This window comes from Patagioenas fasciata, chromosome 2 (genome assembly GCF_037038585.1).
Source record: "Patagioenas fasciata isolate bPatFas1 chromosome 2, bPatFas1.hap1, whole genome shotgun sequence".
In the NCBI taxonomy this organism is placed as follows: domain Eukaryota; kingdom Metazoa; phylum Chordata; class Aves; order Columbiformes; family Columbidae; genus Patagioenas; species Patagioenas fasciata.
The window spans coordinates 133,199,494-133,226,461 of NC_092521.1; the positions used below are offsets into that span (position 1 = coordinate 133,199,494).

General features: G+C 39.3%; 1 protein-coding gene across 1 annotated transcript in view; it reads left to right on the forward strand.

Moving 5' to 3' along the window:
- JAZF1 (JAZF zinc finger 1) overlaps positions 1-26,968 on the forward strand; it is a 191,327-nt gene that overhangs the window by 149,929 nt on the left and 14,430 nt on the right. Inside the window, exon 3 of the mRNA XM_065831413.2 lies at positions 10,609-10,805. Within this exon, the coding sequence (XP_065687485.1) occupies positions 10,609-10,805 (197 nt within the window). The remainder of the gene's footprint in view (positions 1-10,608; positions 10,806-26,968) is intronic.

Below are 26,968 nucleotides of genomic sequence, written 5' to 3' on the forward strand. Positions count from 1 at the left end.
GATTTAAGTGATTCAAGTAATTTCTAAAGCTTTTGCACAAGCAAACTGAAAGTTAAAATACTGATATTGTAATAAAAAGTAAATAAAACATATTTTTGTACATTAAGACCCAATTAAAGAACATGATTTCATTTCACAAACTTTAAAACAGGCAGGTGATATTTGCCGGCATTACTACAGCTGTGTTTTACATTAGGAAATTAATTAAAATAGTCATTTCTACTTTTTTCCACTTGCAGGTCTTAGGCCTTTCTGGATTACACCATCTATTTTCTCCTCAATCATTGTGTTACAGTGCATTTGTAATCTCACTGAGCAGGCAACTTCTGTTGTTTTGTTTTGTTTTTCTTTTTTCTTACCTAATGAAAAACCGACTTTCTGCAATAAGGCCGGCGAAGCAGATCAAACAGGGCTGAAGGAACTTCCCTGCTGTCTGCCTGAGAGGCAGCGCATTGTTAGCGATTCAGATGTCCGTCCTGTTCTTCCGCACCCTCGCAGGGTTTCACTGGCTTCATCAGATCACCCCGCGCTGGAGGTGGGAGGCTGGCGAGGGACATGAGGGAATGGTTTCTGTTAGACCCGGGGAAAACTGGGGGAGGGAATTACTACTCTCACATCCGTGCCTGGGTCTGGTATGACAGCACACCCCCAGAGTAACGGGGACAAAATTATAAAATGCAAATCAGCGTTCTGCTTTTGTACCTCACCACTGTATAACGGCACCTCGGGAATTATTCTTGGTTCTTAGGTACTTCCCCCAAAACTACTAATATGGTGATTACATAATGCACGGTTAACTTTGTCAGTCATTTGTTCCTCCAGGCAGATCAGCTTGAAGTGTAGAAAGGTACATTTTTAAAATAGCACATAATTGCACACAAAAAAAGGTTTGTTTTTCCTTTTGTATGAAAGAGCAAAACCACATCTGATGGTTATCTTCTTCCTTCTCCACTTTTCCATGTCTGCCTTCACCCAAACTTTCTTCCCTTTTAGGGGGAATCTTTCATATCGGCTGTTATACGGATGCGTGAATCGTTGCAGCAGAGTCTGAAGGTTTTGAAGTGTTCAGTTTGCCGTTTTAGTGGGGCTGAGTTGTTTGTTAGTTGCTATCGTCCTTCCAAACAACTCATGATGCCTGAAAATTTTGTTTATTAAGACCAGACATTTCACATTCCTAATGTTAAGATTGCTGCAATTTTCCATTATAAGCTTTACCCCACCCAGTCCTCTGAATAGAGATTTATAATACAATTTTTAAAAATGCTTTTCCATCTAAATCTTCACGTACGTTTTAAGCTTGGGAGAGCAGCATTTGAGCTGAATGCTTCTTCCTAATGGTGTATCGGTGTTCTCCCAAACAGATTTAGTGTTTCTTTGAAAATCAAACAGCTAATGCATTTTAAGTGACTTCGGTGTCCTTGTATTTAAAAGGAACTCATTATCTATAGGTTTTAAGAATTAATTTATTATGCATCTGATTACCACAGTTTCTTTTTACCAAATTTTTGCTGAATGTGTGTTCTGGATTGCCTACCGTATCAATGCTGCTGGAGGAGCCGCTGCAGACAGTATGTGACACATTTCTGAAAGACTGAAAAATGTGTTGGTTAATGTGTTTGACTACTACTGTGTAAAATACCGAGGACTGGCTTATTCCCACAGATTGATATTAGGCACCCTTATAGCTAATAAGCAACGCTGTGTGATAATATCTATTTCTAAATTCTTGCTTGATGAATCTTTCTTTGGTTGTTGACTTGAATTCTCAGTACTCGGTATGAAATGACACAAGAATACCCAAACATAAATGGAACATTACAGGAATAAAATATCTGACATTTCAGCTCCCTGCTTCTTAAAGCTAAAAGTCTTTGAGGCATCAATAAAATCAAACCAACCCCGACAGTAAAAGTACGTATCATGCGTACAGAGATCTATTTCTATGTAGAACTGACTGAAATAAATTGGTTTTACATAAATAGTTATAATAAGCTCTTCAAGAAGGAAACAGGGTGGACCAGTAATGGAAAAAAATATGATATTTTAGGTTAAGCACATCTGAAAGTGAAATGTCCTACTGGAATTAGGCAATTTGACAATAGTGGAGCCTGTGCAGAGAGCCAGAGCAGGGCTGGTACACTACTTAGTCCCACGTAAGAACTATTTTAAGAGTCAAGTCAAACTTAGGAGATACAGACCCCTTATTTTTATTCTGTGAGTAACTTAATTCCATCTTCTCCGAGAAGATTGGAACTTTATAACGAAGTTTCCAATTTCTACAAATAAAAAGGCAAATACAATTTAACTCCCCCTCACTTTCCGTCCACTAAAATAAAAGTTAATGTTTTACTCTGCCTTCAAGAATTTTGCACTTCAGTCATGTGAAAGCACAGAGTAGTCTAATAAGTAATAAAATGCCAAATAACAGTATTTCAAATACTTAAACTGAGTAACTGATAGGTTAAGTTAGAGCATCACTGAAAAGGTGCTGTCAGCAATCTTTCATGTAAGACCATCTTTAGGCATTATAGTAACTTCATACTAAGAAAATTAATTTGGGTATTTTGTATATGTGATGCAAATTTTAAAACTGTCAGAGTGCTTTTTGAAAAATTCTGTGTTTTAAAAAAATACTTTAAATATACAAATATGCCTTTGTATTTCAAGTTATTGACGTCTGCCAAGATTCTCATTTTAGTCTCTGTAACATTTTGCGACTATGTGACATTACATTATTCTGTATATTAACGAGGATATGAACTGAAATGTAAGGATTCGTGAAGTTATATTCGACAATTAATTAAGCAGTAATCCATAAAGTGTCTGTTGTTAGCAGCAGGCGATGACTGGTGTGTTCATTAATGGCCGCAAGCAAAGCCAAGTCTGATGAATGTCCTAATAAGCCTGTTCGTAAATGCAGGGAGGATGATTTCTGAAATGACGACCGCTGCATTACGCTAAAGGCAGGGGTTTGCTGCAGCCTTTTGCAAATCTGCCCCAACCGCGACAAAGTCTGAAGTTCTACTTTTTTTTTTTTGCCAATGGCAAAACCCTGGAATTAGTTTGATGGGAAATAAGTTGATATCAAGAGAGAGCACAGCGTAGGGAGCACTTTGATCGGGTGTGCTTGAGAAGGGTTGGCACAACTTTATTTTGCTTAACTATTGCCTCTCCATGGAAGCTACAGAATTTTGAATTTACAGTAAGTTATAGCTCCTTTCTGAAAGTCACTCATTTACTTCAGAATACGACGGAAAAGCCTGGGGAAGGAGTGGGTGGGAAAAGGAAAAGAACTAGCAATACATCTCTAATGCTTTGGAAATTACTGTTGCTCTCTTAAGTTGATTTTATTGGGTTCTAATTTTGTTCATTTTAAACAGAGAGATGTCATTTGTTTATTTTGACAACAGCAGAAAAATGATGTGGACTTCTCCTCGAGTCCCCATCACCAGTCTAGTAATGAATTTTCATTATGAATGAAAAATCTAAAATAAGACTGCATCTGTCCTGATTACATTGCTATTCTAATCTTATCTATCCAGCGTGCCTTTTTTCTGACAGTTTTTAAAAAGTACAAAATAAAATGCAGTCCTGGGTTTTGCATTTGCTGCATGACCTATGCAAATTCAAGGGGAAAAAAAAGGCCAAAATAACATGTTGTTTTTTTTAAAACAAAGTCCACCTTTGGAAGACTCAGAACAGAATATTCATTTCTAAGTAAACAAACAGCTATTTTTATGGTGGTGGGTAACATACAACACTGATTTAATTTTTTAAAATTTTAAATGAAAAATTGCCCTGGTGCTCCATGGAAAGTAGATATAGCACTATAACTGTAAGCATGGTGCTAACAGAATAAAGGAGGGCAAAAAAAAGAAACACAGAAGAAAAAGCATTTTTCCCAAACAGAAAATATTAAAATAAATATATCGAATATAATATAAATGCATAATACATTAAATAAATATGAAATGGGAAGATAAGGCTTATGTCCAGTGTTTGGGATTTCTGTTAACCTGAATGTGAAATGCCATTCGCACTGATGTTTTTGTCTGTGTATTCCGGAAATGAAGAGATACTAAATTCCCTTCCACTGCTTGTATTGATCAACAGTGAATAAACACATATGTTTTACTGTAGGCAAGTATATGGTTTGGGATGGTTAGGTAATTGCTGCTTTATTTTTATTCTATTTGAGTGCTAATAGATTATTTGGCATATCACCATCCGCTAGCTCCACTTTACATATGAAATTGCTCAATCTTCTGAATCTATTTTCCATGCTAGAAGCACAAAATATCTACTTGGTGGATATTTTATAGTGTCTTATTGTATCCTCTAAGAACGTGTGAAGCACAGGCAATTAAAGTAAACCCACTGAACTCTTGTTCATATTGAACAGATTTCCTAAGGTTGCAGCCCTGCGTCTGCTGACAGCAATACGAGGTTGGCTGCATGTTGTGTTCAAGTTTTTTCAGTGATGAAGCAGAAATGCAATGCAAAGTCTGCTGTTAACTTTTTTTTTTTTAAGGTACATGTGCATCCAAATAATCTCTAGGATATCTGTTGAAGATGCACAACTTCAGAAGAATGTGTGTTATACTGTGGCTGATTTTGTGGGGATAATATTTTTACATCTTGAGAAAAACAGGTTGAATAATGGAAATAATAATGGAAATGAATTGTACCAGCAATAAATTTTCCCTGAGACTAATAATAAAAAGAAATCTGATGATGTCCTGTCTCTCTAAGATACTCATCAGTTTGTCATAAATATTCCTTATTGAGAACACAGGGAAAGCTTTCAGTAGATGGATCTGAGTACAGCTGGCACTGAGAATGAACGCTGAATTCCTTTGCAAGACTTGAGCTCAGATGAATGTGCATGTTGAAGTCCAACTTAGTTGCACGGTGTTCCTGCGGTAAATATTGGGCTGGAAAAGTTCTTTTCAGAAACTTAGAAATGCCCTGTAATGATTGTTTGATCCGGTTAGAGCCTGTTGTGAAATGTGATACAGGTTTGGGGGAATAATTGAAAGGGGATTATTATTTTGTGCTGTTTCTTCCCCATTTTTAATGGTGTTTGTGAAATCAGCAAAAAGAAGACAAGCAAGAGGGAGTTTTGTATAAACCATATGCTTTAGCACTGTGCAAATACTCTGTAATCTAAATAGCATGGAGGCATGTGTGTCATTATGCACACATCTTTATGGGGCTTTTTCACACTGACATTTCTTTTTAGGGCTTGGCTAAAACTGTAATGGAAGATCTCTAACGAAAAAAAAAAGTGGTTGATAGCTTCTGTGAAGCAAGAGAGGTTTGTACAGAGCTGCAGAATACTTCTGTTTCCCCCGCGCTACAAACAATGGTATGTGAAAGCGCTCAAGGGTGTTCGTCAAATAATATGAGTTAATGGATGGTATGAAACTCGCTCATCTATTTCTTTCCTCATTATCACATACATGATGTGGTAAGGCATTACTGGGGGCATTGATTGTCTTTGCTTTGGCCCAGTTTTGTGCAGTTCAACTGAGAAAAGCCTTTCACCCTTCCCAAGAGACAAGACAACCTAGTGCTGAACCCCCACCATTTAGATTCCACCAGACTTCTCCTCTAACCCAACAGTCGTTCAACTTAACAGTTGTCTCCTCTTGCCAGCATTAGATAAACCAAACCACGTTGCTTTGTCTTTGCTTGTGAAGGTGGCACAAGATGCAGAGGAGGGTTCCTGTCATTAGTACATTTCAAGGTCCACAGAGTGCCACCCTACTGAAATGGGGTCCTGCCTTGAGAAGTAGGTCCTTCTAATCCCTCTGCGAAGTAGAGGTCTCCTAAAGTTTTAAAATACTGTACAACCAGAAGTGCTTTCCATTCTAGCCTTTTTTTTTTCCTCCTAGACACTGCTAATGGAAGGAAGACTGGGAGTTAAAATTACCATCCCCACCTCCTCATTTCTCTTGGTACAGCACTGACAAAGAATTGCATTAAGATTTCTAAATATAAGTGGGAAAAGACTGAAGGGAAATGCAGATATATCCAGCACCTTGCTCTGATAGGTGTAAAGAGTAGCGGGAGAACTTATGTGTGGCTTTCATATAGGTATATAGTTAAATATGTAGTATGTAGTTAAGCTAGTGTGTGCCCTGTCTGTCAAGTAAGTTTGACCATTTTTGATCTAAATATAATGCAACCAAAAGGTAGCACAAGTCTGCTACAAAGCACCATGGATTTTTTCCTCCTCTTTCCTGCAAATCTTGAAGTTGACAAAGCATTGGTTAAGGAACAGTCTGGTGAAATGCAACTGGTGGAAGCTCAGCAGCACAATTTCTTATGTTCTGGGAAACGTGATGGGCTTTCCTCAGTACAGGTTAGCCAGATTAGGCGAACATTAATATGAGCTGAATGTTACTATCAGTGTTTTCCTGTAATTACCTCTGTGATAACAAGAAAAGGTCAGAACAAATTCTGTTCTACCTTTTCCCATCATGGGTTGGTGCGACTTGTCAGTGGCGAGGCACAGGACAAGGTGTGTATGTTACTGTCAGGTCGTGCAGTCGTTTTTTTTAAGCTGGCGTGCACCTGGGCAGTGCTGTGGAGCAGTCCCAGGATTAGACATCTCCACAGCATAACCTGCTTGTTTTGCAAGTTCAGAATAATCCCGCAGCCCTCTCTAGTGTGCGTGCAGTAACTGGAGATGATAGACTTGTGATTGCATCATCTCCTCTGTGCATGTTTTGGAGACCAGATCATGAAGAAACCAAATGTAGCAAATTAATATTCGCATCCCACAAAGTAGCTGTAATGCACCTTTTTCACTGTCTGTGTAAACGTCTGCAGGCATAGGAACAGATCTGGTCGAGCAGAGCTAACAGTGAGGAAGAGGAGGAAAGGGTTCCACATTTCCTGATGACCATTATTAAAAGAATATATAGTTCTGAAGGTCAATCTGTTTGGGGTTTTTTTTCCTTTCCAGTGAGATCTCATGTAACAACTTCCAGTTTATTTGCAGCTCACTTTTATAACTACCTTTACCCTCCATCTGGGTGTAAGAGTCCAGAGCTCTTAAACTGTCTTAGAATTGTGTATAGTAAGAATTGTATGACAAACTAACTCTGACACTGTAATGTGAGTCATACTGGGGCATGATCCTGAAAGAGCAGATACACGTTAGTAGCTCAAGGAAGTTTCTGGGTGAGTGTATTATGCGTCTGTTCATTCTTGATTCCAAAGCTTTTGGGAGCAGCAGGACTTCTAAACATTGCAAAGGTTTGATTTGAAAAAGGCCTTTTTAAAAATTTGAACATCGCCTCTGCTTTTTTTTTTTTTCTTTTTATGTTGGTAACAACTGCTAATGCTGGTTGTCTTATATTGCCACCTATATGGAGGTTGTGCAACAATTTCCATTATAAGACTCTTTCAGTTGCTTATTATGTTGCCAATATTGAGCTGTTTGGGCTGAAATTTTCCATTCTGGGCGTCTCCTTCAGGCTGAATTTCTTGGGAAAGTTTCAATAAAAATACTTGAACCATTCCAGGGAGTGAGAGGAGGGGGAAATACTATATTTTGCTCATGTTTATTAAACTTGCTGCAAGCACTTCATTCAGAAATCATTGCACCTACGTGTTTTGGAGCAGGAGGTTGAATTATTAAGAAGGTGAAAGGGCGAGGAAATTAAAAATGGGGCTAGAAGAGATTTCTTTCTAAGAAATGGGCTCCTCCCTCACGTTTTGAACCATCTGCAAGAAGGCACACAAACCCCTGCTTGTCAAAACAGGGGCAGTGAATGACTGGGAACTGAATGATTCTTCTTGTTCCATTGCGCCTATGTGGTATATTAGATTTGGAGACAGAGGCTTATGAGGTGTAAATACAATCCTGTGCAACAGGGAAGATTGCTAAAATCTGCGCAGTGATAGAACTAGGGGGGCAGGCTTATGGAGTTGAATAAAAGCTGAAAATAGCAGAGGTAGATTTATTCAGCGAGGAGATGGTTCTGAATATAGTGAGAGAGGCTATTAAGCAAGGAGATGGGATTTAACCAAAGTGGTCTTACAGCAGCCTTTGTTAGATACAGTTCATTTTCAGTTTCCCACACATCTCATGCATTTAAATGAGGCAGGGAAAATTGTATGCAATCATGTAATTTAGAGACCAGTATTCAACCTTAATTCCAGCATGTTTCATTTCTGAGCACTTGATATTGCAACCATAATGTGCTTTCAACATGAAAATTAGAGCCTTAGTTGGAAATGGCATTCTATACCCATCATTAAAACGCTTATATTATAAGCTTTGAAGACCACCACCGTCGCTAGGCATGAGTCTAGTACTGCATTTCAATTCAAACGCTGAGAAATGTTTTATTTTAATACGTTTAGGAAAGTTTCCTTTTCAAAACGATAGCACTGCCAGTGCTTCAGCAAACATGTATGGGACTGTTTGGATCTGAAAAGGTTAATTGAATACTTGAGATATCAGGAACTGAACTTCTTAACAGATTCTGCCTTCCGTTTCTCTCAGGTCCACAGTGTAGGCAACAAATGATGTTTTGGAATATACCCAATTTGCTTAGCCCAAATGAGAGCGAGTTAACAGGACAGGGAGAAGTTTCAGCTATAACTTCAGATTTTCCTGATTTTTATGGACTTCAACCAGACTGGTTATACCTCAATATTATTTTAACATTGTTATTTGTGGCAGAGTTTATTAAATAGCAGCTTTCATGCTGCTGCTTTTAATATCTCACACTTGAGGTTATCTTCCAAGTTTTCAAGGATTTATAAAGTTGCTAGAACATTTTCTTAAGGAATAAGGCTTCCCATCCAGAAGCAAGCATACTTCATAGTACACATTCCAAAAATAGTGAATTAGATGTTTCCTAGTTAGAGGAAAGCAAATATGTACTGAATGCCCATTTTATTAAGATCCTTTTACTTCTTTTTTTCTTGAATGAAATGTAGACTCCTGTTTGGGGGCCGTGTTCTCAATCATGTCTGCTCCCTTTTTTAGAGAAATTTTAAACTGAACTGTTGCCATGACTGTCTGCTTTTTAAATATTATCTTCATAAAGAATGCCGTGTCTGGATTTGACATGATGTATTGTCTCTGTTTGAAGAAGATAAGCTGTCATGTCATATAGCTGTTTATTAATGTCTGCGGACTGTGTGCTGATGTTACGTATCATGGCAAATATCCACTTATTAATGCCTTCATGGTATGGATGGACAGGATACATCTTTATTGCTCTAATGGTACTTAAAATGTTATGCCGTGCTGTTTTGAGGCTGTATTAAAGCACACAGATGTCTTTTGAAAAAAAAAAGCTAGGTTTAGATATCTAGGCCAATTTTTTCTTTCCTATTTGGCACAGATGCCTAAAACCCCCTTCTTTCATTCATGGTTTGCCCAGGTTGCAAGAGCTCATCATGTAAAACCTTGGCTAAAACCTGGTTTACTTTTTGTAACCTGGTCAGACCAATGTCTAGTTGTAACTTAACTTCTTATTCTGTGTCACAGGCTGTTGTTTTGTTCACTGATGGGTGTAGTTTGTACTTCAGCATGAAGGACAGAGAATTATAATGACCAAGGTGATTTATTTTAGCCTGTCTTCTCGGGAATCCTTCAAGATGACTTCTTATGCAGAGAAGGGGAAAGAGAAAGGATTAAAATACTGCTTGAATGCTAAGTGAATGAGGTCTGAGTTGCAGAGAACCACAAGTGAGGGTTAATGCAGATACCAGCAGTGATGCTTTGAATGCCACCATAATGCACTACCAGGTGTTCTGGTGTAACTTTGTGTAGGCACTTGGAATAAAAATGGGGTTTTTTTCGCTTGAATTGTTCTTTTTTGGAAGGACTCAGAAGAAGAGTGGAAAAAAGCTATTTTTATTCCAAGCAAGAGAGCCCAGGCAAACAGTTGCGCTGCTGGGATTACTGCAGTACTGGTGCACGGCTTGTATCGTGCTGGTGGAACCGCCGCTCAGCATCCCACAGGCATGAACCTGGAGCATTAAGCCTTCAGCAGCACGTGCCAAAGCTCTGCTGGGACACCTCCTTTCGTTTTCGAGGGTTTGGAGCTCTGATTTGAGGAATTGCAATTTAATTGGACATCTTTTATGTCAGGCAACTTTCTCTAAAACCTTCAGAAAAAGAAACTGGTTATCCTAAGTTAGAAACAATGTATCTATGCAATGTAATTCTTACTATCCCTTTGGCCTCCAGATTCAATACACTTGGCCCAAACATTTTTATCTTTTATATCTACTCAGCTACTTCTTCACAGAAGGATTGAATGTACTTATTGTAAAGGATTGAGTATGCTGATATCTGGTTGGAGATTTAAAAACAATTGTGTGTTCACACATGATGCGAATGTCTAATGTAAGTTCTACAAAAATTAGAAGCAAATGGCACAGATCTTCAGCACTGAAATAAAGCTGTTGATGGAGAAGTTTGTATTCTTGAAATATGTGTGTTGCAGAGAACCTTGTTATGGTTGAGTTTGAAGCTTCATTTGGTCACTGAGGGCGAAAAATTATTACTTTACCTACAGCTTGCTTGTGAACAGTATTTCAAGCCTCTCACTCTCACGATTGTCCTTGTTCTAGATTTATGACTGATGCAGCTCGACGTGAGCAGGAGTCTTTGAAGAAAAAGATTCAGCCAAAACTCTCTTTGACTTTGTCAAGCACAGTGTCCCGTGGGAATGTATCTACTCCACCTCGCCACAGCAGCGGAAGCCTTACTCCTCCAGTCACCCCTCCAATCACTCCCTCCTCTTCGTTTCGCAGTAGTACTCCTACAGGTAGGCACCTACCCTTTGGTTCATCCCAAATAAACTAGTGATTTTGCAACATGGCATTTGAAGAAAATAGACATACTGAGGCATTGGGAAGAGGATCCCCTAAAAATAAAACTGAAGAGTTTTGGGCTCTTTTATTTGTGTTCGGTTTGCAATGTCTAAAATGTATTTGAGCATTCGTTTTCGAACTATTTGCTAAAGCAGAGAAGGACATTAACTTTAAAAATCACAGCTGAAATGATCACATGAAGAAACTAACCTCACCAGGAATACCAAATGTGCAAAAGACCCCTGATGTATCAGTTGGAGAGCTCTGCACATGGTACACTGCCAGTTTGAGATGCAAGTAAAAGTGGTTGGGATCTTGGATCTTCCTCAGGTCCTTTCTTCATTCTTTTTTTCTTTTTTTTTTTTTTTTTTTTGAGGGGGAGTTGAATTTGTAGGTAAACAAGTGGACAGGGAGGAATGTTCAACTGCTGTCATCATGTAGACATGACTGTCATTAGGAAACTATGATCAAAAAAAGTAATGTATGAGTGAAGTGATCTGTGTTTTCTTCAAGTATTCCAGTGGTTTTCCCAGGTATAAAATTCGTGGGAATTTTTATTCACTGATTAGAGAAACTGAAAATTGCTTGCTGAGCTGAACCAGATCTCTTGGCCGAAGTCAGTCTGGTTTACATTAGGTAGAGATCTTGTGTGATAATTCTGATACACTTCAGATTAAATACCAATATTTCCTTCTGAAATACATCTATTCTGTAGTAAATAGGTTCAACATTTTATTAATAGGAAATTACGAGAATTTATGCTTTGATAAACTGCTATACCATGTGTTTTATGTAAACTATTTAATGTTTTAGTCGTAATAATTAAATGGAAAAGTTGTAATGGTCCTTGTGACAGTCTGGAAGTTTTGAAATTAATTGGTTGTTCAGTGTGTCCCTGGATAAGAAAAAGGGAACCATGTTGAGAACAGCTAAATGATAAAGTCCTAATGTAATACAGAAAATTTTACAACTAGGATTTTCTTAATTATCTTTTGTTCGAAACAAGCTGATTCATTTCCTTGACATCTCTAGGATGTCAAGGAATTTCTGCTTTATTTTGTTTTACTTTTTGTACAGCTCCTCCTGGAAGGCTGATTCATGATGTGGTCAGGTAGTATAACTTTGCACATCTGTCAGGATCATTAGTTAGCAGTGTACTCTTTGAAACACGTTCAACCAAAAACTGAATTAAAAAAAAGCCAGTATCTGTCTACTGAAATACTTCTGGTTTTATTATTTATATATATTTTTTCAAACTTTTTCAGTTACTCAGAGTGTTGTTTTACCTGTAGCTAGGAGAATCAGCTTGTTTTGGCTAACTGCATTTTTTGGAGTCCTGCCTGCCAGGTTATAAATAATACCACCTTCCACTTTTTGCACTCGTTGTTCCGAGTTCCCCGTTGAAGCCCTGTTCCAAGGTTAGGGTTTGTAATAGCCTGGTGGCAAAAACTGTATATTGTTTCTTGAAGATTTTTGTTTGTTTGTTTTTATTAAGTATCAACTGAGCTGCATTTCAGCAGCCTCACCCCAGAATTTCCATTTTTGTCATCTTAAAAAGTTTCTCTGGACTTAAAATAAATGTTGAGATTTTTTTTTTCTGATAACTGCAGAATTTTTCACCATGTTTGCTTGGCACAGGACTTTGTTCTCCATGATGGTGATGACTTATATAGATTAGGTGCTCCAGGTCCTGCCACAGCTGAGTTTCTCTCTCTGTCAGTGCAGTGCCTGCTGAGGGAGCCCAGGAAGGGCAGCGGGCTAATTTTAGATGGGCAGCTCACATGTCTGTTACTGGCTGATATGAGTCTTTTTCCCTCAAGTGCAAGTATATACGGCAGTCAACTAGTAAGGTGATAAAACCAAGGATAGCTGGGCAAGATCTGTTTCAGGGAAACAATTTAGAGTATGTAAATCGTCCTGCATTTCAGCCTTGCAGCGCCTACACAACTTTCAAGCCCTGCAGGCATACCCTCCACTGCATCCAGTGAGAATGAAGAATATTGCTGTATTCCTTCTGTGCGATCCTGTTTGATTTATGCTCCGAGCAAACTCTTGTTAACTCGTCTTTGAATACAGGTAAACGTGTGTTGTGGTTAACTTCAGAAAATACAGAGGCTGTTTTTTCCCTAGGTTGCCTGAAAGGGCATAATCTGGGTTGGTGTTATTTGTTATAATCCAAATATAATGGTTGTCATCATCCTTCTTTAGACCTATACTTTGTCAAAAATAAAATGGGATTGCTTTGACCCAATTTGTTAATGAAGCATTCAGAACAGCAGTTTTTCTTTTATTATCTCCCATCTCAGTTGTTCGACGCTTTGTTAGGGCACGAAATGTCAGCGGTGTGCCTGGCATTACTGTCACTGCACGAGGTGTAACTGCAAGACGAGGCCACTTTAGATGCGAGAGCGCAAGCACAGCTTACAGGCTGGTGAGGTGGCAGACAAATACACACGTCCCTTAGCAGAGAGTGGCTGTTTGCCATTCTCATTCAAGGTAGAAAGCAGGAACCTTACTGATCTTTAGGGTCCCATTTTCAATGTGCTGTCCTCCCTTTACGTATGCTGCTCGTCTGGCTTCGCTAGGTGTGGTCGTCTTGCCTGGGGTAAAGCCACCAGCTGCCTGAATCCCAGTCACCTTTGGCCATGTCCTTACAGCTAAGTCCTGCCATTTCCTCATGCTGTTAAGCTACTGTTGTCATTTTTTCAGCAAAGCGTAATTTCATATAATGATCTCTCACTCATGTATTGACCAGACTCAAACCCACTTAGCTTGTGAAATTTGATAAGAAACAGTTCAAGGTGGTTTGACTGCAGAGAATGTATGAGCTCTGCAGTAAAAATCTGTGCCAAAAGACTACGGGCCAAATTCGCGGACAGAACTGAGCAGCTTCCAAGCTGACACGCATACATGCCACAAACATTGCACGCATATGTGTAGCACCTTCTGTGTAAATGAGATTACTCATGTAGAAGCAGAAATATTCAGCAAAGTGTGCTCTTTAAGGCTCTTCTCAGGTAATGGGTTAGACACATATTTATCTGCAGACTCTGTATGTGTTAGTCCCCTGAAATGGCCCATTTGTGGTTTTGGTGGGAAGCAGAAATGCAGCAGTTAATTTTCTATACCTCCTGTCTATTCCCTCAGGGGTGACTGGCATGTGCTCTCCACTTACATTTGGCTTTTTGTTCCCTCTACTATAACAAGTTTCTCTTCTTCATAAGACCTACGTCCTCTAATGATTGCAGAAAGTTCACTTTAAAAATTTGTTCCAGTTTTTGTTTTAACAATAGTGTCTCCCTGGAGACGTTGTTTAGCAGGCTTAAATGCTCTTGTTAGGGTTCACGGGCAGGATTTAGTGAAAGAAATGGCTTCCATCAGCAATACAGACTCCTTAGGGTGACAGGGAAATACAGCTAACTAGCACCAGCATGTAGATTGTTTTGGAAAGACGTTAACAGTCTGCAAACATTGAAATATCTCTTTATTTAAGGAGCACTCAATTAAGTCACAAGAACTTATGTTGCCTTTATTTTTAAATGTCAATTTTAAACCCACAAAACTAATTAAGTCTAGTTATGGATAAAAATGGGGCTGACTTCGCGTCTTTAACATACGCTGTTAATTTTTTAAATGTTTTCATGCATCTGTGTGGCTCACAGATGAAATTTCCACCCCTGACTTCCTGGCTTTCGAGTGTGAGTCAGAGCACTGACATTCCTTTGAAAACTATCATATCTCTTCATACTGAAAAACTTTTAAAAATAGACTCAGTTCTAATAACTTATTGGTAATTCGTTATTAAAATAAACTGGTCCTAGTTTTAGTCACAAAAGTAATTCATATTAATGAGTCTCAGATTTGTAAAAACAAACAAAAAAAATAATAAAGCCAATTTTGCATTGAAGAAGTGCCAAAAATCATCTGAAACCACTGGTTTGTGTTTGTTTTTTCTTCCATATTTATGACAATTTTATTTATTTATTTTTAATGATTCCAGGCCTGGAATAGTAAATTTCAGCCTGGAGTGAATTTTCAGCCTTCTTATAAATCCCAAAGCAAGAGTTTAATACCACCAACTGGCTTCTTAATGGCTCAAACCTAAGTCATGCCCACTCCCCAGAAAAAAGCTGAAATACATGAAAACTTCGTAATCAACATTACACTTTGTCCTGAAGAAACTGGCTCTCAGACCTCCTTTCCTGTTGATTTTTGGTTTAATAGATGGCAAGTTATAACATTGATGCTGTTTTAATAGGTTTATAGTCGTACTTAGTGGCTGGTGGTGCTGGGCAGTGACGGCAGCCGGGCCTGGCAGGGAGCGCTGAGGACGCTGCGCTTGGCGGGAAAAGCGTCTGTCTGTCCTTCCACTTTTAAAAGAGGTGAAAGAGTCAGGTTTTCATGGGTGGTCATAGCTGACCCCAGGAGAGAAATGCCAAGTCCTGTTTTGATTTGCAGTGGTCATTTAAGTAGGTGGCTAACTGTTGGTTTGTCTTATTAATTAGGATAAATGCCTTTCTGGGGAGTCGTATTTGATTGACTGCATTTGAAAGATTTTGCCTTTCCTTAATATGTCCAACTTCCTTGAAACTTCCACCAGCTCAAACACAGTATATACAAAAATGACCCCATTTTCTACCCACAGAAAATACCTAATTTTCAATCACCTTTTTCTTTCTAGTAAAACATGAAAGTAATAATTAATTTAAATTTGGAGTAAAAAATACTTTGTAGGATTGGCCTTAACCTTTAAGGAATCTAAGATCTAAACAGTGATACTGTAATCAAATACACCTAAAAATTCAGTGCAGCGATATTTTAAGACTTTAAAAGAAAACAGCAACCGAGGCTTTTCAGGTTACTACTCTTGATAAAACGTTACATTTACCATTTGAGGTTTCTATTTGAATGATGAGTTAGTAGATATATAGTAACTGAGTAGTTTTTTAGATATATAGAGCATATTCTTAAACTGAAATCAAGACCATTTTGTAGCTCTGTCAGTAATCCTAAAGCTGGACTGTTTCAGACACTTAGAACATATTGTGTGAAATGGGCCAATTTATTTCTAATAAATCATACAAGTGTTGAACCATGACTTTATGTAATATGTGATGCAAAGACAGGAAGTGAAATTCAATGTATTTTCAGGCACAGAAAAATGTCTTCAGCTACTATGTATTTTCAGAGCCTGCTGTAATTAGAAATACTTTTGATACCTAGTGTGTCTGCCTTCTGAAATATCTATAATGATTTTGCATATATTTGTGTTTGTTGTAGGTTTAGTTAACAAACGAAAGAGTCACGTCCCATTTACATCATTAGGGAATATCTTAGAAGATGAAAATAGTGTATCTGTAAACTTTTGTTCTATAAAATTAATAGATTCTTACAACTTAGACTATTAATCTTTTATTCAGCTGCATTTTGTTCAGGAGACAGATGCAACTACTGGCAAAAGAGTGACCAAAAATTACAGTGTTAACGAGACCTCTTGCTACTGATGAAATAATTTAGAGCTCCATTGTTCCCTCTATGGGCAACTAATTTACAGGGGAGGAAACTCTCCGTATTACAGCTAAGGATCTCCTTTGTCCTTCTGCCAAAGACAGTTGGGACTCAGAAATGGATCTGTGAGGATCCACCTTGCTTCTGGTCCGTTAAGAATTTGTCTGTTCTGGGAAGCAAAACACCATGTGGCAGTTTTGACTTTTCCCAATAAAACTTGATGTCTCCAGTAATGTTCACCTCAATTACATATTGTTTCTATAATTCTGCTGTGTAGCTTTTGCCTTCATGGATAACTCATGAAGGAATCTCAAGAGCTCTCTCTTGAATCTGTTCCCTTTTCTTTTCAAGAAGGCAAAAGTTGAGAGAAAACCACCCATTGTTTGCTGGTAATAGCAATCGAAAACACAATAGCAACCAGCCGTAGGAATTGGGCATTGAAACAGAATAACAGGCATGCCGGAAACTAATATGGTTTTGATTCTAAGTGTGTGTTTAATTTCTGTTACTTTAAGTTGTTCAAAAAATGTGTTGTCTTGTTCTAATGCAAAAGCTCATTCCTCTTCATAGATATCAAAGCAGCTAACATTTCAGTACAGTTTCCATATGTTACGCTTTCAGCAATGAAGTCATCATATGGCACAGACAGCTGCTACGCAGAGTGCTATAGCAGCGTGTTAAACAGAATCCAGCAAGAAAAAGAGACCTGTTTGGCCATTCTGCTTCTGATCTCAAAGGGGACAGTAGAAATGTAAAATAATAGGGTGTCCCCCCACAAATGAATTGAGGACCGAGAGGAGGAAGAGTTTAGGTGCTCGGACTTCTTTTGTTTACGGTTGTGCTATTAATACGTAGCCAAATTAATCTGAATTTGTAGCAGAACTTCTATTTATATAAGAATCTCTGGCTTCTGTCAGCAGGTGGCATTTCTGAACTCCACATTAGGTTGAAGCAGAGAGGACTGCAGATGGGCCCACTACTGCGATGGCCAGAGAGAGATTGGCCTTTTGTGGTGGGCTGCTTCTTTTACATATAGCGAACTGCAAAATATTCTTCGATTAAGGTTTTAAATGCGCTGGAAATTAGACTTGCGAGTCAGGACAAGTCAGTAGAAACAAGCACACGTTGATGGCTTTTTCAAAACCATGCTACAAATTCAGGTCATGCGCACTTAAGCATATGGTTAATGTTAAGCACCTAATACTCACTGAAGAGGTGAGTGCCTGACTTTAGGCACATAACAAGCATTTTGTCAGACTGTAATGAAGTATTCTGCACTTTCAGAGCTGCAAGCTCAAGAATTTATGTATGCACAAAAGCCTAATTTTAGCCATTCACTTCAAAAACTCTTCACCTACGTTAGCATATTGTAAATGCTCAGGTTTAATTATTACACCTTATGTTAATGTAGCGTAATATCATGCAGATGTAATTGAAGAAATAATGAAAAGTAGAAATATGAGATCAAATCCCAGGGCTCTTTTATTAAATCATTGCTGAGAAGTGGGCCGAGAGTGCTACATTTTTGTGTGTTTGACTTATGGGGTGCCTAGCACAGTAAAGCACGAATCAACTGAGTTCTACTGCAGCTTGAAAAAACACACTTTCAGATGTCTGAGGAACCATCTCATTAGTTGTTCAGATTGACAGAAGTTTCTACTTGCTTAATTGCCTGTTCAGAGACTGAAGAACTTGTATGCTATGTTTTTATTAAAAATTAGATATATAGACCCACTCTTGTATAAACACTCTGGGCAAATAACTAAGCCGTACTTCACAAAATGAAGAACAAATTCTGTTCTCCGACATAATGAAAGTTTGTCTGAAAGCATTCGATATTTCAGGCCTGCAAGGTACGATAAAATCTATGATAAAATATCTTGAGGCAACCGTATTGTGGTCTGTGGCAAAACTTCCCTCTGAGGGACTTCACTGGTGCCAGGATTTCACATTTCTGTGCAGATGACGAAAGAGAACTTACTTTAAAATTATCGGAGCCAAAATGGTTCCATCTAATTGCAGGTTTTGGGGGCCTATATTAATCCTGCACGCTAATTAATAAAAACACGTGTTTGCCCAGCCTTTAGCAGTCTGAGGCACCTATTCTAACAGAGCATTATGGGTGTTCTTGTAAAAATAAGTACATAAATAATAATTTAAAAAATAATGAATGGCATTGTGCAAAACAGTTGATCAACATATGAGTTAACTATAATGTATGTGTGCTTAGACCATGGTATGAGATTTTAACATGAGCTTTTAGCTGAGGTCGTGACTGAGCATGAATAATAAGTAAAATCTGTGGTAGTTTCTAGTTTCTGCCTTAAGGAATAAAGCTATAGTAGGAGGTTTCCAATAACAATGAAAAATAATAAGTAAAAGTGCAATTATTTCCTACAGGGGTTTTCGTAGCACAGGTGGGATTTGTTCCCAGCAACAGCTAAAAGATTTCATTTTTTCAGAGCTAGATGCCACATTCCCCTTGTAGGGAGCCAGGCATTAACCTCATACATGTTGAGTGCTTCCAGTAATCCAGGGTGAAAAATGCTCAAGTGCTCGTCACTGTGCTTGGCTCAGTGCTTCAGAAATGGATCTCTTTTTCTTCTGGTTGTCATCTGCTGTCACGTGGCTGGCTGGGTTCCTGAGGGAGGCAAGTATATCTATTATATTGGTTACTCAACTGACAAAACCAGACGAGAAGAATCACATTTTGCCTAAGAAACCTAAACAGGGCCAAGTGAACTTTTCTATTTAAGTGATTTCATTTATATCTTTGATCTGCCAAAGAGTATCTTGAATTTTCTCCTTTGTTCCGTTTTATCACATGCCATTCATTGAACTCCAGCTGTGTGATCACCTGGGTACCTGCTCTGCAGCTTGGCTGGACTCTAAAAGAAAGATGAGATTTGGCCCAGGCTTGATGGCTATTTCTCCTGCAAGGGATGCCATGCTGTCCTTTTTTTTTAATCTTCTAGAGCCTTCAAAGACTCTGCAAACCCCAGTCCCTGTTTGCCTTACAGGAGTTACCCTGTGTGTTTTATGGTGGGTTTGGGACTTCCCAAAGGCCACCTCTTTTAGTGAGGATGGACCACACAAGAGAGGAGCGCCAGTTAAGTATTTGCAAGGAGCACAGGGCCTCAAGCACACAACATCGGTTCTTTCGAAGTCCTGTAGCTCTGGGGTACAGATCCTGGACTATTTCTGCCAGGCCGTGCTAGACAAGCCAACACAACCCATGAGTATCTTTCTTGTTCAAAGGTTTGGGATTCTCACTGGTCTGAGGCTGTAACCTCATAATGATGGAACAAAATGATGGGGCTTATCCTGTACCTAAACTGTTCTCTGGTTCTCACAAGGACACATATCGTGATCAGCTGCACTGCTTAGACCTTTTTTTAAACTCCATCCTAAACTGACTTACAAAAAGGCCTATACTATGTTCACAAAATGAAATTATTTCGAAGTGGTGCTTATAACAACTGAAAATATTTTGAAAGTTAAAAGGCCGTTCGCAAGTGTATGTAGAGGAAAGTAAAAATCAAGCAAAATAGCCGATGGGGGAATATAGGGCTGTGCTGTGAGGGGAAAATACATGAAAACTTTTCTTCTAATCACAATTCTTCACATAGCTTTCTTCTGCATTTTCTCTTTTCCTTCCTCTTCCTGCTTTATGGGTGCATTTCCCTTATAATTCTGTTAAATTTCTCATTTGCTGTTTAACTTGGCAGTAAAAATGTGTTGAGCCCAGTTTGCTGTAAAAATACGTTCTGGGAAGATTGACTCAGTTGTCAGATTTTGTGCTTTCCAGTAGCACTCTGAATCTTGCCAGGGGAGACGGCACATGAAAAATTTAACATTACATCTTATTTATCTCGTCTTGCTCTCTACAGGTAGCTTGGCATGTAACCTCCTGCTTGTTGTACTTGGTCTTCTCAGCCTCTTCAGAGCAGTTGTGGGGTTTTTTTCATACAGACATAAATTGCACCAGCATTTGTAAAGCTACTGTGCTGTAGAATTGTATTTTAGTTGCATGTACCTGTAATTAATTGTATGGGAATTTTCACAGTACCCTCCCCAGGGAACAATTTCATTGAAAAGCAACCGAGTTGTCTAGACTATGGCAACTCATAAAATCATCACTAGTTTTGGGTTTTGAGCTACAAAGCAGCAATAGAAACACGGCTTGTAGATTTAAAGTGCTTCCAAGCACAGGAACTGTTTTATAATCCCCATCGTAGTAGTCTAACCTGGCAAACCGTTTTTAACAGGGTCGAGAACAGAAAATGTACAATAAGATTAAAGATTATCTCTGTGTTAATTTGCGATAGGGTTTTTTTTTTGTGTACAAGCACACTTGCTGTACCTTTCTTCCTCCAAATGCGTAAAAACTACAGATTTTGTAGAAAACACGTTGTGCCTGCATTTCACAGCTTGTGGCACAACTGGTTTAAAGTAGGAATAGCTTGATACTCAAAAAGGGACTTCGGTGGTTCTGGGTAACAATGACAGCATTCATGTTTGCGTGTTTATACTGCAAGGACCGCTTGATGGAAGGATTATTTTTTTTTTCTATTTAGCTTTTTAAGTAATCTGCTAATTACCTTGAAAATTACCAACAGCACAAATGTTTTTCAGAAAGCTGGAAACTGGTTGGGCACATGGAACTTTAGGTGCGTATTTAAATTGTGTATATGTATATGCACATAGATATACATATATCTAAAATGTTACACTGCAAGACTAAACAGGATTTATTTGTACCATTGTAGTTCCTCGAGAACTGAAAAAAAATCACTCTAGCTATACTGAAGGCAGTTACAGTTTTCAAAGAGTTCTTACAGTGCCTAGCAGAAAAATCCCCACTTATTAGGCCAGCACTTTAGTGCGCTGAAGATGGTGAAACTTAAGCAAATGTTTGCGTTTTCCTTGCACTGTAGCCAAAGCAAATCAGAAGTAGAAAAAAGCAAAGGACTAAGGTACCGTTTCACACTTGATGACTTACAACACAGAGAGGTTTATTTCACAGGGGAAACATGTATTACGAGTCGACGTTAACCAGTACATGATCATCAAAATGATGTAAAATTCTGGGAGAAACAGGGTATTTTGTAGCCATCGTGTATTACCAAGTAAGCTAAAGTCTATGAAACATTTGCTGACCCCCAAAACTATACATTCTCATGTCTTTTTAGCACTTACAGCCTGGCAGGTGAAAGACACCACCCTAAGTCTTGCTGAAGATGAAGGCTGGTGCTTTGGCCATGCCCGCATAGGCTCCTCTTGTCAGGTTTTTCCATACATAGTCACACAGCATCATTCACGGCAGTTTCTCAGCACTTCTGCCTCTAATGCCAAAGGGTACAAGAAGCCAAGGAGCAATGGAAAATAGCAGCTTGGAAAGTACTTTCACTTCAGCTTCAGCCCAGTGATATGTCATCTGAAACAACTCACACCTGCTAGCATATGTTTTGTACACCTGATTGAAACAGTGATAGCCTCAAAGAAAGGTTTGTGGTAGTGTGCCAGGCACAGTGCGGATTCTGTTTTAATCAGAATCCTCGTGTTTTTAAGACGAGAGACGAGACACGACCCCCACTGAATGTGTTCTTATGTTTGGGTGTTAAAAATGCATTTCTTCCTCAGAAACACAAGGTAGGATTAGTTTAAAAAAACCCCACACCTCTTTCCTGTAGATTTTGTGCATAGGCGGAATGACGAAAGCCTTGATCCCAGCTTGACAATCAGGGCATGTTAGTCCTTCCTGGTAATTCTGAGTCTTGTCATTAGGGCTATCTTTCAGATTATACTGATGGAGTTTCTTAAATCTAGATGCTCAGAGCATTTAAAAGCAGGTAGAGAAAAGCGTTGAGTCTATTTCCATGCAAAATAAATCCTCCCCTCTTTCTGCACGTTCAAGTGGAGAATCTGCCATTGCCTCCCTCTTTGCTGGGTAGGGGTTTGTAACCCTCCTGGGGCTCTGAAGCATGAAATTCCCCCATCCCAGAGCTGCTGAAAGAGCTCTGAGCTTCTGCGGGTCCCTGCAGCTCCACCTCACCCTGCTTCTCCATGGTCAGCCCGCCGCTGGGTCCGTTGCACTCAGCCCCTTCACACCTGAGGCTCTAAGGTCCATCCCAGGAGCATCTCAGCAGTCCCCAGGTAGCTGAATCGTGCTGACACCAGCGGCGTTAGGTGAGTTAAATCTGCACGGTGAGGGCGATTCCTTGCATCAGAGCCTGGTGGCGGCTCCGCACGTCCTCGTGGGGTTTGCGCTGGCGGAGGCGAAGCGCCCGCAGCCGAGTGGGTGAGGACTGCAGGAGCACTCACAGTTTTATGGCCTGGCCTGTCGATGGCCGAATAGCTTTTGTACAGCCATGAAGCGTGTCTAACCCAATGTGGTAAAGCACGTCTCAAATGTATTTTCATAGCTTCATAAAATGTAGTTCATTTGTGTAGGCGGTTTTTATTGTAATCCTTCATCTTAAACATGAACCTCTTTTCCTGATACCATTTCTATTTTTTTCATTCATTTTAATGAAAAAAGGTGAAAATAAAAACTGTCTTTTTGTTATAAGCATCAGGATAGTCCTTAAGTACGGTAACAGTGGCCTGAACTTGTATTTTTGTATTTCTAACCTCAGAATGCAGGCTGTGCAACTAAAAAGCCAAAATAACGTTAATTATGACTGTTCTTCGCTGTGGTTTTTGGAGTATAAGTTTGGAACAGATGTTTGGAGAGGGTGGAGGGGGGAGGAAGGATGAATTGTTTCTTTTTCTCAGCCCCAACTGGTTTTAATTCTTTCTTGAACGTTTTGAGAATATCTTTAAACATTTGCCAGAGTTCAATTAACATCCTGTGAGTAAAGGTGGAAAATGTCCTACTTTGTTTTTCTTCAAACATATACCTGCTCTTGCTGCTCATACTGAAGCCAGAGAATGAAAGGATTCCAGCTGGCATAGGTTTTATTACTGTTACATTAATTTGCAGGTTAAGCCTTGAGTTGGGAGGGGTCTGCTGGATTGATTTATTTATTCACTTTTTTTATTTTCATGATTTTTAAAAAGTGCTGTGTTAAACATGGCCATTTAATTACAGGAAGGTTATGCTCTTTTTTTTGGTGAGACTTTAACAGCTTATTCTTGTTTACATGAAGTTGTAGAAATCTAGTTTTAAAATATGTTTAAAGTAGAGATTGTGTTGTCGGGTTTATCATGTTTTCCCTGTACTGCGTATAAACAGAAGATTGTATATTATTGAAAGCCCTTTTTTGTGGAAAACAGGATTGGGGAAAAAAGTTTATATAAGAATGCAAAATAACTTCCTGAGACTATTGGCGCAGTGTGGCCATAAAACCTCAACAGCACATTGTGCAGTGACATTATAACAATTTGCTTTAGCACCTCTGCAGCGTTCTCAGAAAGTCCTGTTCTACAAAACACATGCCGTGGTATCAGTTGACTGTTTTTTTCCAGAATCAGTTCTTTGCATGCATGTTTTTGTGATTAGTTGCTGTTTCTCAAGTAATTGGAAGGAGAGACTTTTTTTTTTCCCTTATTTAGTTTATTACCTGTATGTTTTATTTGCATATATTTATACATTCAATAAGTTGTACTATATCTGCTTATATAGGTGTGCAAACGCCTTTTAGCAGATTTATAATCTCTGGATTGGGATTTTCTGTGGTTTAGTTTTAAAGGTTGTTCTTTGATATGCTGATAGCAAGATCCAGTTACCAAGATGGAAAATGGCACACGATTGCTTCTGAGGCCAGATAGGGTCCAGCTGCTCCACCAACCCCTATATTGGCTCTGGAGGACTATTGTTTTTTTAACCGTAGTGTTATTAGTTCCGTTTCTCTTGTAGCCAGCAATGGTGAGCAGATCTTCTATGTAAATAGCTCCCAATTTTACTGGTAGCGAATAAGAATATATAAACTAATGTCATAGTAATGGTACATTAAATAAAAACCTTTATGTTTCTTTTGTACTTTTAGCATTTTAGCTTTAATCCCAGGATTTTAGGGTGATTTCTGATCTAGACTAACTCAGCTGAAATCATTCTAAACCAAAACACAGTGTATGCAGTTCTGTGTTTCACCTGTAGGATCTGAAGTGTCTGCATGCTTTCCAGAGTGGATTCAAACCTTGTGATTAAACAAATTTTCAGTCACTTAAAATTCAGCAGGACGTTACACTGACCATTTAAATGAAAACTAAAGGTGATTTGAAATGTTGGAATCAATCTGTCTACCATTTCCTTTAGAACACCAAGGTTATCTGTGGGTTGGGTGCGTCACTGCTTTGGGGTTCATCGTGTGGGGTTCATCGTGTTGGGGTTCACCAGTCTCCAAAATAGCTGTGGAAAGGATCTTTTCAGGCTGTCTCTGTGACTGTGTAGGCTGCAGTTGCCATTTCTGTGGCGACTGATGAGAGAGGGTGTCCAGAAACATCTACCTACATCCTTGCTTGCTTAAATGTTCCCTCTTTCGGAATAGCAGACCCAGTCGGCTGAAAGCTGCTCTTTAAAACGATGAAAACAAGCAAGAAAAAGTGTGTTGTGGGGTTTTTTCTAACTTATTTTCTTAAGTGCTTTTAAGTACCTTGTGCATAAAAATAAAAACCGTACTGCTCTCTGTGTTTTAATCCATATTCACATCATTACATGAGGTACGTTTTTAAAATTCTCTTGGTGCTTGTTCGCTAACCAAGCCTTGCTTCAGCCACAGACAATAGAAAATTAGCTCTTCTGAGTAGTAACAGTTGCTAAGTAGCTCATTATTTAGCGCTTGATACTTGATCTGGGCTTGGAGAGGACTGGAAGGAAGGGTGGTTTCTCCAGAAGACGTTTTTCTGGCCGAATCCTGCTCTGACTAGTGCCATGGGAGGAGCGGGACGCCGGCCGCGGTGCCGGGGAGGGACGCGCTCCCGGCGCGAGCGTGTGTGGGAGCAGCCCCCGCCGCAGACCACACAGCCCGCGGGACCCGCTCTGTGCCAGCCCAACTCACTAACAACTTGTAATTGTTATTTTGCTGGCTCTTTTGTGACCGTGCAGAGGGATGGAGGTCTCTGCCAGCCTTGGCAAGTGCCCGTTTGACAAACCATAACCATCTCCAGCAGCTCCATCAGGCAGATCTGCCGAGCGTGCAGTTGGCTTTGGAACAGACTTGCTTCTCCCAGGAATGAGGTTCAGGGTTATTTAGTGGGATAAGAGAGAAAACTTTTACCAGCATGTGCTTGCACCCGTTGGCTGAAGAAAGGCTACAGCCTTCACCATGGTGAACCCAGAGCTGGCTTATGTGGGTGCTTCATCCAGACATGGGAATTGCACTTGCAATCTGAAATACCAGTGGCTGCAGCACTACACGGTGCTCTGTTGAAGCTGCACTGGGTTTTCTTCAGTTGTATTACATGTGGATGTGAATGATGTAAGTATTTTTGAAAATATGAGCAATCTGAATGCACCTTTCACAAAAACTGAGAAATGCTTTCTGTCCTCTAAGTCCCCTTCTTCCCCCACCCCCACAACAAGCAAGTAAAGGGAAAACCCTGTTTTAGTATGTTCGGGTGATCCAGTGTCTGAAATGTGCTGCCTGAACCAGCAGAGCCAATGTATTGTGCGACCCATATCAGCTCACAGCCGAGAGAGTCCTTCTACAGCTTCTAGACTGGAGACCTGCATAGCAGCCGTGACGCATGCTATTTAAATGTTTTGTATTTCGTTGCCCCTAGCAATTATTTCCTGTGCTTTACGTAGAGTAAGAATATTTCATTTTGAATGACTTGATACGTCTTTAGACCAGCAATGAGTATCAGCTGTAGGAACGTTCTCCCTGCTGGTGAGCATGGAGGGGACTCTGTGCATCCATAGGCACAAAGGGAAGAGGTTTGACAAAGCCATAAATGTGCTTCAGTAGTTAGACCAAAATTCACATAATATTAATAATTCACCTTTTTTTTTTTTTGTATCAAGGAAGCTGTCACAGTATATGGGAATGCAAACTTCTTAACGTAAGAAGTGCTCTCATAAAACTGTTTCTGTGAAATACAAACTACAAGTCCCGCATGGGACAAAGTGTGAAGCTGAATTTTTATGAGAGATCATTGGAATTACCATGAACTTTCAGTGACACTAGCAATGTTGGTTCCCACTGCAGTAAGCTATTTGCTCATAGTTATTCATTGTATACTTAAATGTATGCTTTCTGGTCACGAAAATAATTGGCAAGGATGCTTTGGGTTTGTTTTTCTTCATGGGAGGAGAAAGGAAAAACTCGTAATGTTCTTGATCAGAGGTTAAGATAGATCGTATTCATTGTAATGGCACATGCAGCTTGTGCTGTTTTTCATCAGCTTTGTCTTTTTTATATTTCAAGGCACGATATAGAAGTCTTTAGATTTAAAAAGTGACATAACTACAAATGATGTGCACCTGCTAGAACCAAGATTCATTCAAAGTTGAGGTAAAAAGGTCCTCTGTCTATCTCATGGTGGAATGAATTCGCTCACACAAAAGGCAGAATTTATCTTGGCTACAGTGGTGTGAATACCAAATAAACCCCAGAAAGATAAAAGACAGGGCTTCGGATTTTCAGCAGTGGAGCTAGGATGTTGT